Source organism: Gobio gobio (assembly GCF_949357685.1).
Source record: "Gobio gobio genome assembly, chromosome: 10".
NCBI lineage: Eukaryota > Metazoa > Chordata > Actinopteri > Cypriniformes > Gobionidae > Gobio > Gobio gobio.
Genome location: NC_137116.1, coordinates 32,471,553 through 32,485,140, shown reverse-complemented (window position 1 = coordinate 32,485,140; position 13,588 = coordinate 32,471,553). Strand labels below are relative to the sequence as shown.

The window sequence follows — 13,588 nt, the reverse complement described above, 5'->3', positions numbered from 1 at the left end:
TAACCATTTATAAGTGATATATAATGAAGGCTGGAAATGAAAAACGCCTTATATTCAGGTGTGCATAATTATTAGGCACGTTTTCTTTTACAGATAAAATGAGCCAAAAAAGATATTTAACCCAGACTGAAAGACATTGCAGTTATGGCATGACCACTGGACAGTGAAATGCTCATTGGGTCAGCAGGGTCAGACAAAAACAGGTGGCGAAGAAAAGACAAATGTTAACTGCAAAAGAATTATGAATTAAGGTGAAGAATTAAGTGTGAGCCACCATTTTCCAGAACTGCAACCTACCTGGAGTCTCCAGAAGTGCAAGGTGTCAGGATCTCAGAGACTTAAGTTAGGTAAAGAATCCTAAAAAATGACCCCCACTTAACAAGAATCACAAGCTGAAGTTTTTTTATAGGCTTTATGGACAGATAGGTTGAGAGTGACTCTTGAAGGACCATCACCACATCCTTATTCCTCTTCCAGAATCTGTCAGTAAGCTTTGGGAGTTCATTTTTAGTCCATCTCTGCAAAACAGACTTCAACGAGATAGGTTAAAAAGAAGATGAATTCTTCAAACAATGGTACAAGAGGTGGTGGTCCTTCAAGTGTCACTCTCAACCTATCTGTCTATAAAAAAAACATGTCCTCCAACCAATATGCCTATATAGGTTTGGAGGACAGAAACATATCTTATATGTATTTTACAACACTTCAGCTTGTGATTCCTGTTAAGTCGGGGTCATTTTTTAGGATTATTTAACCAACTTAAGTCTCTGAGATCCTGACACCTTGCACTTCTGGAGACTCCATGTAGGTTGCAGTTCTGGAAAATGGTGGCGAAACCCAATTAGCATTTCACTGTCCAGTGGTCATGCCTTAACGTGTGCCTGGAACTTTTTTTTTAATCAGAAAATCAACGTGCCTAATAATTCTGCACGCAATTACGTAATTTGATTCCAAAAATGAAGTACTGGTCATTAGATTATATTACATTATAAAATACTCATAATCAGACTATAGTTATCATTTTTTTTTACCAATTTATTTTCACAATGGCATTATTCATAATTAATTGATTCTCCCTTCTTCTTTTTTATCTTTTATATTTCCCTTTCTAAAAAAAAAGCTTGCTGCTTATTTATAGAAGGTCTTCCAGGTCTGTGGAATTACACACAAGCCATTAGTCATGAGACTGAAAACTGACATGGATTTACAGAAATCCTTTCACTTTTAAGAAGTGTTTTCCCCCACATTGCATATAATCAGCTCCTGGCAAACACATTCGGTAACACTTTAGTATTGGGGAACACATATTCACTATTATATTTTATTTTCCTCAATAAAATCCTAATTTACTGTTTAATTAATCAATTAAGTGTTTAAGTTTAGGTACTGAGTAGGATTAAGGGATGTAAAATAAGGTAATGCAGAATACTTTATAACAACAATAAACAGTCAATATCCTAGTAATAAGCATGCTAAGCAACTAGTTAATAGCAAGAATTGAACCCTAAGTAAAGTGTAACCACAAATTCATTATTTGAATTATCATTCTGTGATTCATTTAACCTAATACTTTCTTTGTACGCCTTTTTTCTTTCAAACACATTAAAATGTATACAATAGTCAACAATAATACTGATAATAAATAATAAAATGTAAAAGTTCACAGAGTTTAAAAGTTCTTTATAAAGTTCACAGTTCTCTGATGTCCGTTAATGGTCACATGACATGCAGGTAAACGATCAATCATCTTTTTAGGAAGTGTTTTATTTAATTTTTATTATTTTTTATTATTAGCTTTTCGTTAAAATCACAAACCCCCTAGTTCCTTCACGAACCTCACTTTGGGAAATCCTGACGTAATGTAATAGTTAATGCACTCCATGTTGTTGATAACAAAGAATGGAATATATTTTCTTTCTCTTTCTCTGGTGTTAATTTACAACACGCAATCTACCAGTAAGAATAAAATCTCCCAAGTGGCGCTCACTGCAGAGTCAAATGACGTCCAGCTCCACCTCTCTGTATGTCTAATGGGTACCCATTACGTCTAAATTATATTCAGAGAGGGGGAGCTGGACTTCACGCTCCACCCATAGCTCTACAGAGAGCAGCCTCTCAAATCTCATGAGATGGGGAAATGTGGGTACTTTCCAGCACAGCCACAACATGGCTAATAAACTCTCCAAAAATATGTTGAAGGATGTAATGATGCAGTGTTGGATTGAAGCACACCGTGACTGGCTGATTATAAAACAATGCATTGCATAAACATTCATTTGTACCACACTTAGAATAACATAATTGTTTAATATAATTTTTATATTTTGGTTATATTATGACTAAGCAAAAACAGAATTGTAACTTAATTGTAGCTTACGTTCTGCCAGTGAACGACGCCTTGTGGTGCCATACCAGAGAGGCATGAAATCACTCTCACGGACCTTTTCCTGGACGGCCCTCACCTGGTGGAATGACCTGCCTATCTCAATTCGTGCGGCCGAGTCTGTAGCCATTTTCAAAAAACGTCTAAAGACACATCTTTTCCAGTAACACCTGACTGATCGAGAATAGCACTTATCATTCTATTCATTGTCTGTCTGTCTAATTTATTTATTTAAAAAAAAAATCTGTTCTGTGCTAGATTAACTAAGACTTGTTACATCACTTGCATATTGTTGATATTGTTGCCCTTGACTGCTCTAGCTGCTTCTATTGCCCACATTTGTATGTCGCTTTGGATAAAATTCTCTGCTAAATGACTAAATGTAAATTAACTTAATTCTCCTTAAATCTCAAAACCGAAAACATATAAAATGTGTTTTTGTATAATGCTTGACGAGCTTGATTGACATCTGTGTTATCCAGGCTGGGCATTGCACCTGTGAGTTTGTCTGTGTTCAGGTCTCTTAACACAATTAAAAATATCGCAATAATATCTTTTTTTTTCCCGGAAAACTTGGAAATAAAGGTTTCCGAGTGAAATCAGATTGTGTACGTGTTTTTATTGTATGTACCCTGTAACTACACGAAACAAGAGGGGAACACGAACCACTTTAATTTACAGCCCGCATACTTACCCTGTAACTACATGGATAATTACCCCTTAATTAAAAAAAAATACTTACAGTATAAATAATATGTTAATTTTCCTGATAGTTACCCATTTATTCCACCAATATTACATATTGTTCCCTTATACCTACACGTATACTTACTTTATAGTTATACACTATAATTACCGAAAACTATGCTGTAAATTCTCTTTACTTACTTTCCGGGCCGTAATCTAAAGTGTTACCAAAAAAATGTGCAACCTTTTACAAATGCCAAAAATGCCCTTAATGTGACAGATAACTTTCAAAGAGAAACCTTTGCCATCAATAGACTGATGCAAAGGCGAGGCCATGGAAATTTTTTGAAATTGATGAAATTGCTCATCTGTGTTAAATAAAAAAAAAACAACTATTGATTTTTATCCCTGAGTCTCTGTTCTGTAACAAAGACATGGTTAGGTTAAGGGTAGGGGTTAAACGGGTTAGGCGCTTCACTGTTGTGCTGATGTTATGTGCAAGTGATGTATTATGACTCAATATCATGGAAAGCTGTCCACCACAATCAAAATAATTCAAATGATGCTGGTAATTTATATTCAGTAATATTTATGACATCATGAAAGGTAAAACTTATTTTTTCTTTTGTGTTTGTAAAAAAAGGTTTACAAAAGGTAAGTATACTCTGATTTCTGACAACTCGTCTTAGTGTAGCTTCTGTATGATTGAAGAAGCAACATCCCTGCTAACTTTCTCACACACTCAAAAAAAAAAAAAAAAAACAAGTACACAATTTTACATTTTAAGCTACAAGTGGCCATCACTGGGGTGGTACCCTTAAGGGTACATTTGTGTACCTCTAGTAGAGGAAAACAATGGTATAAGTGTGCCCAAAGGACCAATTGTTTACCTTTCAATGTACAGTTATACGTTTTGTTTCCCAAGGAACAAAATTGTACCTTTTTTTTTTCTGAGAGTGCAGAACATTGGCTAACGTTCTGGCAAGGTTCTCTCAAAGTTATGTATAGTTAACAATAGAATACCAGATAACTTTGAATGAACAATGCTCTCAATGTTAGCACAAAAACATTATTTATACATTGTGCATGGACTGTTTTTTTTTTTTTTTTCCTAAAATGTTTTAGTTGGACCTTGGACGCTTGTCTGAGACTTTTAAATGTTCTTGAATGTTCAGAGTGCATTCAAAAGTAGTGTTAAAATAGATTGTTTCCTTAACCAATAATGTTTTAAGCATTTTTAAAACTGAACTGGACATTTTGAACATTCCGAGAACATTCAGAAATAATGTTTTCATAACAATGGGAATGTTAACAAAGCGTTCCTAGAACATCTTTTTGCCAGCTGGGGTATTCTATTGAATATACATTAGGGCTGTCTATCTTCCTCCATTATCCCATTCGAATTTCATTCATTAGTTTTTTTAAATATTCAAATTATATGCGAATATTAAATGCTCAAATTTGACAATACAATTTTCAATTCGAAATTTGCTCAATATCGAAAATACAAACTTATCCAAACAAATTAGCATTAAAGAAATGTAGAACAAAAGTAAACCAAAGTGCGCTGCTTAAGTGCGTAACAGTGACACTTACATTAGGCTATAGGCCAGGCTATAATAATCAACATGGGCGGGATTTGGTCCTAAAGGTTGATGGCCAAAAACACAAGGCGATCTACGTTTTCTGGATCTAGTGCAGAGCGTTTTTTATTTACTATAATCCCCGCCTTGGAGAAAACACTTTCTGCTCTAACCAAGGTGCCTGGGATGCTCAAGTAGCGTCGTGCCAGCTGGGCAATGTGAGAGTATTTGTGTGGCGTTCACACCGTAGAGAAATGCCTATTCGCGTCTCTGCGACTTAACATCATCTTGACCTAACATGTAAATCAAGATGAATGAGTTACGAGTAAGTGTTGATTATAGCATTATTTTTAGATATTTTCCTATCATATGAAAGCGTCAGTGACGCGCATTGAGTACACAGCGCAAACAAAGACACAACAGCAGTAATCGAATGTAATCCAGTTTATTGTGGGCTAGGCTGGCTAGCCCGGATACGCTCACGCTTCTGCTAAATCTCGCGTAGCGTATGGCGCCTCCGCTGTGGGCCAGATGCAGTACTGGGGGTCGGGGATGTTGAAGGCCGACCGGCCAGTGCAGCCCGAGCTTCGGTGTGTGTGAGGTTTATCTCTAAAGAGATGTGAGTCTGCCGATGTTGAGCAGAAACTCATGACTGTATGCACATTGTAGAACAGATAGACGCGATGAGGACGTACAAAAACACTGACTCACAAGATAGAAAACACGAAAACACCGTTCTGTCAGGAGAGAGAGAAGCCGCAGCGTGTGCGCGAATAATAAAGTTCTGTGTGAACTTGAACAATTAGCTACACATCAGAAATCACTGATCACAGATCAGAAGGAACTGAAAAAAGACTTCTGTTTTCATGTATACATCCAAACACTGAGAAACTGCCAGCATTCACTCGTTCACAAGCCATGATCCCTCAAGGACAAATATGGCGCTTGCATGGGCGTGCCAAATCCTCTGGGCAGAGGAAAGGGAGGTAACCGTTCCTGTTATGACTTCATAACAGGACACTTCAAGATTGGCTAGTCTGGCCTGTCATTTTCTCAAAGGCAGAGAAAGACAGCCAGAACTCGGTTTACACCCATCAAAATTTCTAGCCACTTGGGGACAATATTCAGGCTAGGGGAACTCATATTAATGTTGAAAAACCTCATAAAATGACAATTTCATGCCATGGGACCTTTGAGTGTCAATGTGTATTGAGACTTTATGAATATAGAATAGGAAAAAAAGGTAAGCATACTCTGATTTCTGACAAAACGTTTAGCTTAGATAACCAGAATTAATAGAGAATAAAAGAAGCAAAATCAAACATTTAAAAGTCTCAGAAGAAGCAACCAAGTGAAATTACTGTATGAACATGTTTATCATCCTGTTTGCATGAAAATTTTGCAGACATACCTGGAAAAAGAAAATAACACTGGGATGCAAAAAGGTGAGTCTGACCTAAGGCCCATTGATCACACCAAGAACGATCACTATATTAGCGTCCACACCAACACACTATATCGTTCTGTTTATTCTAAGCACACGCTGTAGTTTTGAACGATTTAGAGTTTATCATTATAGTTATCGTCCTTGGTGTGAACAGGCCTTTAATTTTATTAAAATAATAGTTCATCCAAAAATGTGGATTTTGGATTCTGAAAAGTTGAAGTTTTTGTGTATTCAAAGATAAATGAGATATGAGAGCTATTGTTAAGGGCAGGAGTTTCCTCATACAAAGTTACCATAGCCTATGTTTTCACAAGACTTAGATTATAGCATGAGAATTGTATGGAATATTTTATTTATTTATTTATTTTTTATTGGAGCTTGACAGGCTGACCCATTTTTCATTCGAAGTTTAACTATTTATTTAAAATATAACCGAAAATATGACCATAAAGTAAAAAAAAAAAAAAAGCAGGACTGACAGAAAAGACTAACTGTTTGGGATTCTTTACAATAAATTATATTACCATATGCATAAATGGCTGATGCATTGAATCCAACATACAATCCACTAACATTCCTTTCTAAAGTGAAACCCAGAGTCAGAATCCTTAAAGCTACACTGTGTAACTTTTTTAGTCTATTCTTAGCTAAAAACACTTAGTTCTTTCAAAAATATATGTGCTCATAATTGTATATTTACTTCTTTCAAGTAATAAAGTATTCTCGTAAGTTTATAATATGCCATTGAAAATACATAAGGAAATGGGATCTAACGGTGGTCGCCATGTTGCCCCTCCATCTTGAAAGAACATTAGCCAAAGAGGGACATGCCCGTAAATTCAAGCTTCGCCTTTCGCGTTTTCATCTCAGCAGCGTCCAGTAACAGAGTTATACAGAGTTTTCCTGGCTTGTTTATTCCTCAAAAGTCTGTTTTTCCTTGTGTGGTATTTCTGTGCGTTAATAACTCCGTACGTAATAATATTGTCATTGTAGATGTGTTTCAGTGTCATCGCGTAATTCAGTTGATGTCACCTCAGAAGTATTTTTGTGTCAACATACAATAGCGTAATGCTCACCTATTTGAATAATCATTCAGTTATTTTGTTATCAACAATGTTTATTCGTTTATAGAAAATATTTGCTTGTAATGTATGTTGATGGAAATATGTATCAGGTCTGATCGGCATATTAACAATTGTTATACAAAATACTGCAGTGCTAACTTTAAAGTGGCGCACACACTTTTGTAATCCGACACCGCTTGTTAGCAGCAGCAGCTGCAGCTCCGCTCCTTTTAATGCAGCTGCATTTAGCGCCTATATGGTACAATAAGCTCTGGTTTACGGTTACATTATACAAATGTAACTTATAAGTATAGTTATACAGTTCTTAACTGTGTATGTATATTTACCATACTTATTTGTTCTCTCACAGAAACCACATTTATGTACATATCCACGCAAACCTGTTTATGCCTTGCAATTGGATGACTGAATAAACATTACTATCATCAAAGTTCACTCTGGATTAGCTGCAGTTCTTTCTAGCCGAATAATTGAGTTCAGTTGAGTTCCAACCATCCCACTGCGCACAGAATATCCCACAGGCACCGTGTCGAATGTGGACGAGGTCGAACTGGAAGCCATGTTAATCTTGGACTAAATCGGCCACCAGTAGGATTTAAAACGAAATCGGAATTGAGAGGAACAGAAACTAAAATTCACTGGATGGTCATATACCTTTTCACCACTAGATGGGGGGAAATATCACACAGTGTAGCTTTAAGAAGACACCCCCAGGCTCTCAAGGGCTTCATGTGACCCCTGTCACATTAACCTGACCCTGTTCAGAGATGGTCAGCCTGTGGATGATGATCAGATCACAGGAGGAGAGATTCTGAGATAGAACTTGCCAGATGAGGAAGAATTTGGTGATCAGCGCAGAAGAACTGCTATATAGTGGCAACACCAGCTCAGATTTGCTTGAGTACATATTAATACAACAAAAGTTCACCCCAGAGCTGTACAAGGGACAAGACCAAATAATCATAAAATCACATTCAAATTAAAGTACATTACAGCACATAGTCACAAATAAAACATTAAAATCAATGAAACATTAAAAAAAGTAAAAAGAAACAAAAGTGCTTACACCACTAACACAACGCTCATGTATGATCAAACGCCAGAATAATACAAAAAAAATTAAATAAAGTGTTGTTTAAACTCTTGCAGTGGCCAAAAAGGAGCGGTCCCTCTCATTTCCCATGCTGGTCCACCAGCTCTGATCAGCATATACCAGCCTGCACTCTACCCAACATGATGGAATTCATGCTGTGTTATGTTTGATTTTACAGCAGGGTTTATAAAGAAAATGCAGTCTTCCGTTTAAGCAACGTGTGAACTTTTATTTTGGTTTGGTGCTGTGATGTCATAAGGATGCGACGCTCTCATCTAGCTCAACAAAGGTTTGTGTTTCTGAACGATTATGTATTTAAGGTGTTTTAAACGATTTATATATATTTTTTAAACTAACATGAAATGAATAAATTTATTATTATGTAAAGTGGTGGTCCGTGTTCTTCGTGAAATTATTATTTGATTAACTGTGGGCTGTACCATTAGCACGAGAGTGTAGGTTGTTGAAATTATGGTGACGGTCTGCATTTACTGCATGGACTTTGAGGAGTAGTTAAACACAGTGGACGGCAACCTTTTTGACACGAAGTGCCATGTTGTTTTCTTGTTAATAATTGCATTTATTGAATTTAGACCCAAAAATGAAAATACTGTCATACACACCTCCATATCTCTCCAAATATGTATGGCTTTCTTTTATCCGTGGAACATAAATATATTTTACATTTGTATTGGTATGGTCTGAAAATTGACCCTGTTAGTTTGTCCTGTAAATAGCTCAAAATGACGTGTTATTCGTAAGCAAAGTGTATTAAACCTAGGTTACCTTAGGTTTTTGATATACATTTATTTCTATTAAATGTTTTCCTTGTAAACATAACAAAACTGTCCAAAATACAGGAACAAGAAACTCCCGTTGAAACATCTGAGATCCACGTGACATACTGTTATCAAGATGGCGTTTATTAAAGAGGAGGCTGAAGACATGGGAATTTCAGAACCATTCAATGTGAAATATGAAGACATTGAGGAACAAACAGGTTGGTTCCCAAATGTGAACTCCGTTATTGGTTTCTTATTAAATTGCTGACATCTAAACATATGAATGATAATGATGAAAAATTTAATTTGGCATGATGTGAAGAATCCAGTTATATGAGTGACACAATTAAAGCTGATTATTAAAAAAAAAACAATCATTGTCATAATGTCATAATCACCAATCAGTCACCTTAGACGCTGAAATATGGGGTTCAATCCATTATGTTTAAGAGATAAATGTCAATTTACAAGATGTCAAACACTAGTGTTGTCATGATACCAACATTTTAAGTAATTAGTACCAATACTAGTCAAATTTCACGGTTCTCCGTACCAGTTTCAGTATCAAAAAATAACTATTAAATGATTTTATTTAACAATACTATTTCATTTTAACAACACTGTGACTACCACAGCTAAGTGGTTTAGCATTTAAATATTAATCATTTTAATTTCGCAATGGCTATCATGCACAAAATTATTATGATTTTATTTTGATTCATTTTGTAACCTGCTAGCCTCAATGGAAATTCACTGAACTTCTATGAGCCTCTTGTGGGCTGTGGCTCCCAGGCTGAGAAGCCAACCATGGAACACATTGGATGTTTCCTTCATCTGACACATGCATTTCTGGTTTTTAAGTTTGTATTACCTAGCTGATGAGTTGAGTCAGGAATGTTTGATAAGGGAATCAAACAAAATGTGCATTGCTGAAGGTACTCGGGGATCAGGATTAAGTAATGCTGTTCTATCTAAATAATCATAAAATAACTGCTGCAGTTATCTAGACTTTCTAATTTTCCATTAATATGATAATGGCAGAATTAACCTTTAGCACACATACAATACAAATAGTTGTTTTATGTATTTTGCTTTGTGCCATTAAACTGGGGTTAACTTGTATTTTTCTATTTTTACCTTTCAGACCTGGAGCCACTTAAAGAGGAGAGTCTAGAACTGAATGAAAGGGAGAAAGATCAGTATGAGGAACATGATTTCATAACTGAAGATAACCTTTGCTCACAGACTGAAAAGTCTTTCTCACAAAAAAGAGGGGAGGCGGCAGGATCTAAAAGATCTCTCACCTGCCAACAGTGTGGAAACGTTTTCACTACAGCAGGAAACCTTAAAATCCACATGAGAGTTCACACTGGAGAGAAGCCTTACACGTGTGGTCAGTGTGGAAAGAGCTACACACGAAGCAATACCTTAAAGGATCACATGATGGTTCACACTGGAGAAAGACCTTTCGAATGTGATCAGTGTGGAAAAAGTTACACGCGAAGCAAGACCTTAATGGTTCACATGAGGATTCACACTGGAGAAAGGCCTTACACGTGTGATCAGTGTGGAAAGTGTTTCATACGTAAAGACAACCTTAATTTACACATGAAAATTCATTCAAGAGAGAACCATTTTATATGCCATCAGTGTGGAAAGAGTTTCAAAGACATAGAACTCCTTAACAAGCACATGATAATTCACTCTGGAGAGAAGCCCTTCAAATGTGACCAATGTGGAAAGGGCTTCAAAATAAGTAAAAACATTAAGGCACACATGAGAAGTCACATTGAGGAGAAGCCTTTCAAGTGCCATGAATGTGGAAAGGGGTTCATATTAAATAAAGACCTTATAAGACACATGAGAAGTCACACTGAGGAGAGACCTTTCAAGTGCCATCATTGTGGAAAGGGTTTAAAACATGAAGAATCCCTTGCTTACCACATGAAGATTCACACTGGAGAGAAGCCATTCAGCTGCAATCAGTGTGGAAAGAGTTTCATACATAAAGGACAGCTTAATGTTCACATGAGAGTTCACACAAGAGAGAACGATTTGAAATGTAATCAATGTGGAGAGCGTTTTACAGACAAGAATCTCCTTAAAATGCATGAAAATACTCACCCCAAACAGAAGCCTTTCTCCTGCCCTCAGTGTGGGAAGAGTTACGCACTTAAAGGACGCCTTAAGAATCACATGAGATTTCACACCGGGGAGAAGCCTTTCACCGTTTTTCACCATGTGGAAAGTGGTTCATACATAAATGACACTTTTACTGTCACATGACTTTTTACAAAAGAGAGAACGATTTAAAATGTCAACTGTGGAAATAGTTTCACAGACAAGAAAAAAACAACAACTTTAAAGGCATGTAAATAATCACAGATGAGAGAAGCTTATTATGTGCCATCACTGTGAAAGGATTTGTACACACAAGCAAAGCAAACCCAAAAATGTTAAAATGTCGTTCCAAATCCAAACCCCTTTTCCTCAAAACTTTGTTCATCTTTGAAACACACATGAAGATACTTTAATGAAATCTGAGATCGTCAGGGTTTTAGGTGAATAGACTTTCAATGAAGGGCAGAAACCGCTCAAATTTCATTAAAAATGTCTTCATTTGTGGAAAAAAACAACAACTATGTATTCACTATACATTTTCTTTGACGTTTTTATTTTATTTATATGCATTTTATGTATGTACCATGTAAAACATTTGAAAAATGATTTTGGTCAAGCTCGGGTAAATAAATGTAACTACTTATTAAACAAAATAGATGAAATGGAAGATCAGCCTGTTAGGGACAAATGAAAAACAGTTTGAAACTTATGATCCTAATTTATGGGTGTGTACATTATTGTAGACAGCTCATGCCCCTAAAGGCTTTGTCCCTTTCAAAGCAGTTAATACATTTATCAGAGTATATTATATATTAAATGAACTTACTTTCTTAACTCATCATTTTAAATGTTTTTTGTTTTTTTTTGCTTTCAGATACAAATGTCTTAAAGGTGTTTTTGTTAACTTATTAAAGTACTACATTACTGATACTCCAATAAATTTCCATTGTCACTATGGATGTGGTGCTCAGTCTTTCATTAGTACTTTTTATATTTTCAGCACATCAGCTGACAACATTTTTCTAAAATATGTAGTTCAAAAATTCACTTTAAATTTTCGCTCAGAATTTCTTTGACATTTTATTATTTGTATGTAGTATTTTATATATGTACATTTCTGTGCACTTTCGGGGATTTTAAACAGCATGTGGACAGGACTTATTTTGTTCTGGCTTTATGCCATAGGGCTGCACCGCTCTACTAAAACAATGGTTTGAGTGTTTGAATGCTTAAGTATTTGAGGTGTTTTAATTGCTACAAATCGTTCAGTCTACTCATAGATTTTAAAAGTAGTGTGAAATGAATGTATTATTATGTGAGGTGCAGTTCAGTTTTCAGTTAATGGATAGTTGAATTGCCATTATACTCTCATTCAATTTCTAAATCGTGACCAGAAATTATAATTTTTTGACTGAACTATAAAGCGTTACATGAACTAATAGTTTGCCTCTTAAATGTATCTTATGATTATTATTTGCCTGTGACTAAAGTGCTTTTATACCTAACAAATTAGGGTCTTCCTATTAATTGCTTATAAAACAATTATTAATTGTAATTATACATGGAAGTGTCCAAACATACAGGAACAAGACAAAAACAAAACAACATGGTGAAACTGAGATCCGTGTGAAAGGACAGCCACTGACTCTGGCCCAGCAAGAGAAACTGGCCTCTTCATACAATGTACATTATTGTCGTACTACTGCAAATGGAAAACAATCAAATAATTAGATTTTGTTATATGGACTGTCTGACTTTGCGTTACCTTGCAGTGTCTGGAAACACAGTTACACTTCTGGAGCCACCAGACTATGATCTGCTGGTGAGTACTCTTTATTAAAATCATAGACTTGACATGTCCTGTCAAAACTATCAATACAAGTTCTATTGAATATGGCAGAGGGAAGGCACATCTGCAGCAGTGGAGTGCACTTCTGCCGATGATGAGACTTGTGTCGCTGGACTCCAGAAGGCTTGAGGTATTGTGGCAATTTTGTGGAAATAGCCAAATCTTTAGTCCATAATGGTTAAGAAGTCAGCGGTGTGGTTCTGATAGAACATACCATATTTGTAACAGGATCAAGACACTTTGCAGCCTGATAAGCAGTCTGGTAACATAGGGAGTATTGCCTAAAGTCAATCTACATTATGCACAAATCCAGCTGTACTAAGGTGTTTTACAGAATTCACAAACTGTCGGACGTCTCTACACAATGCATCTTAAGAGACAGATTGAGCTGGCAGAAGTCAAGATCGAAGTGAACAAGAGAAAGCGGCAAGACATGGACCTTGAGATGGAAATTAAACGCAAGACATTGCGGAAACTGGACTTGGAAATCCAAAAGCTAGAAGAAGTAAATGACTTCAGTTCACACTGTAACCAGGGACGTGCACAGACATTTTGAGG

At 36.0% G+C, this 13,588-nt stretch overlaps 1 protein-coding gene across 1 annotated transcript; it reads left to right on the top strand.

Moving 5' to 3' along the window:
- Nucleotides 1–8,508: 8,508 nt before the first annotated feature.
- On the top strand, nt 8,509–12,138 carry LOC307132672 (uncharacterized protein). Its single transcript, XM_079827139.1, has 3 exons — nt 8,509–8,567; nt 9,139–9,278; nt 10,205–12,138. Exons 2-3 carry the CDS (start codon nt 9,194–9,196, stop codon nt 11,344–11,346), a joined length of 1,227 nt encoding a protein of 408 aa, XP_079683265.1. The 5' UTR covers nt 8,509–8,567; nt 9,139–9,193; the 3' UTR covers nt 11,347–12,138.
- The last annotated feature ends 1,450 nt before the right edge of the window (nt 12,139–13,588 follow it).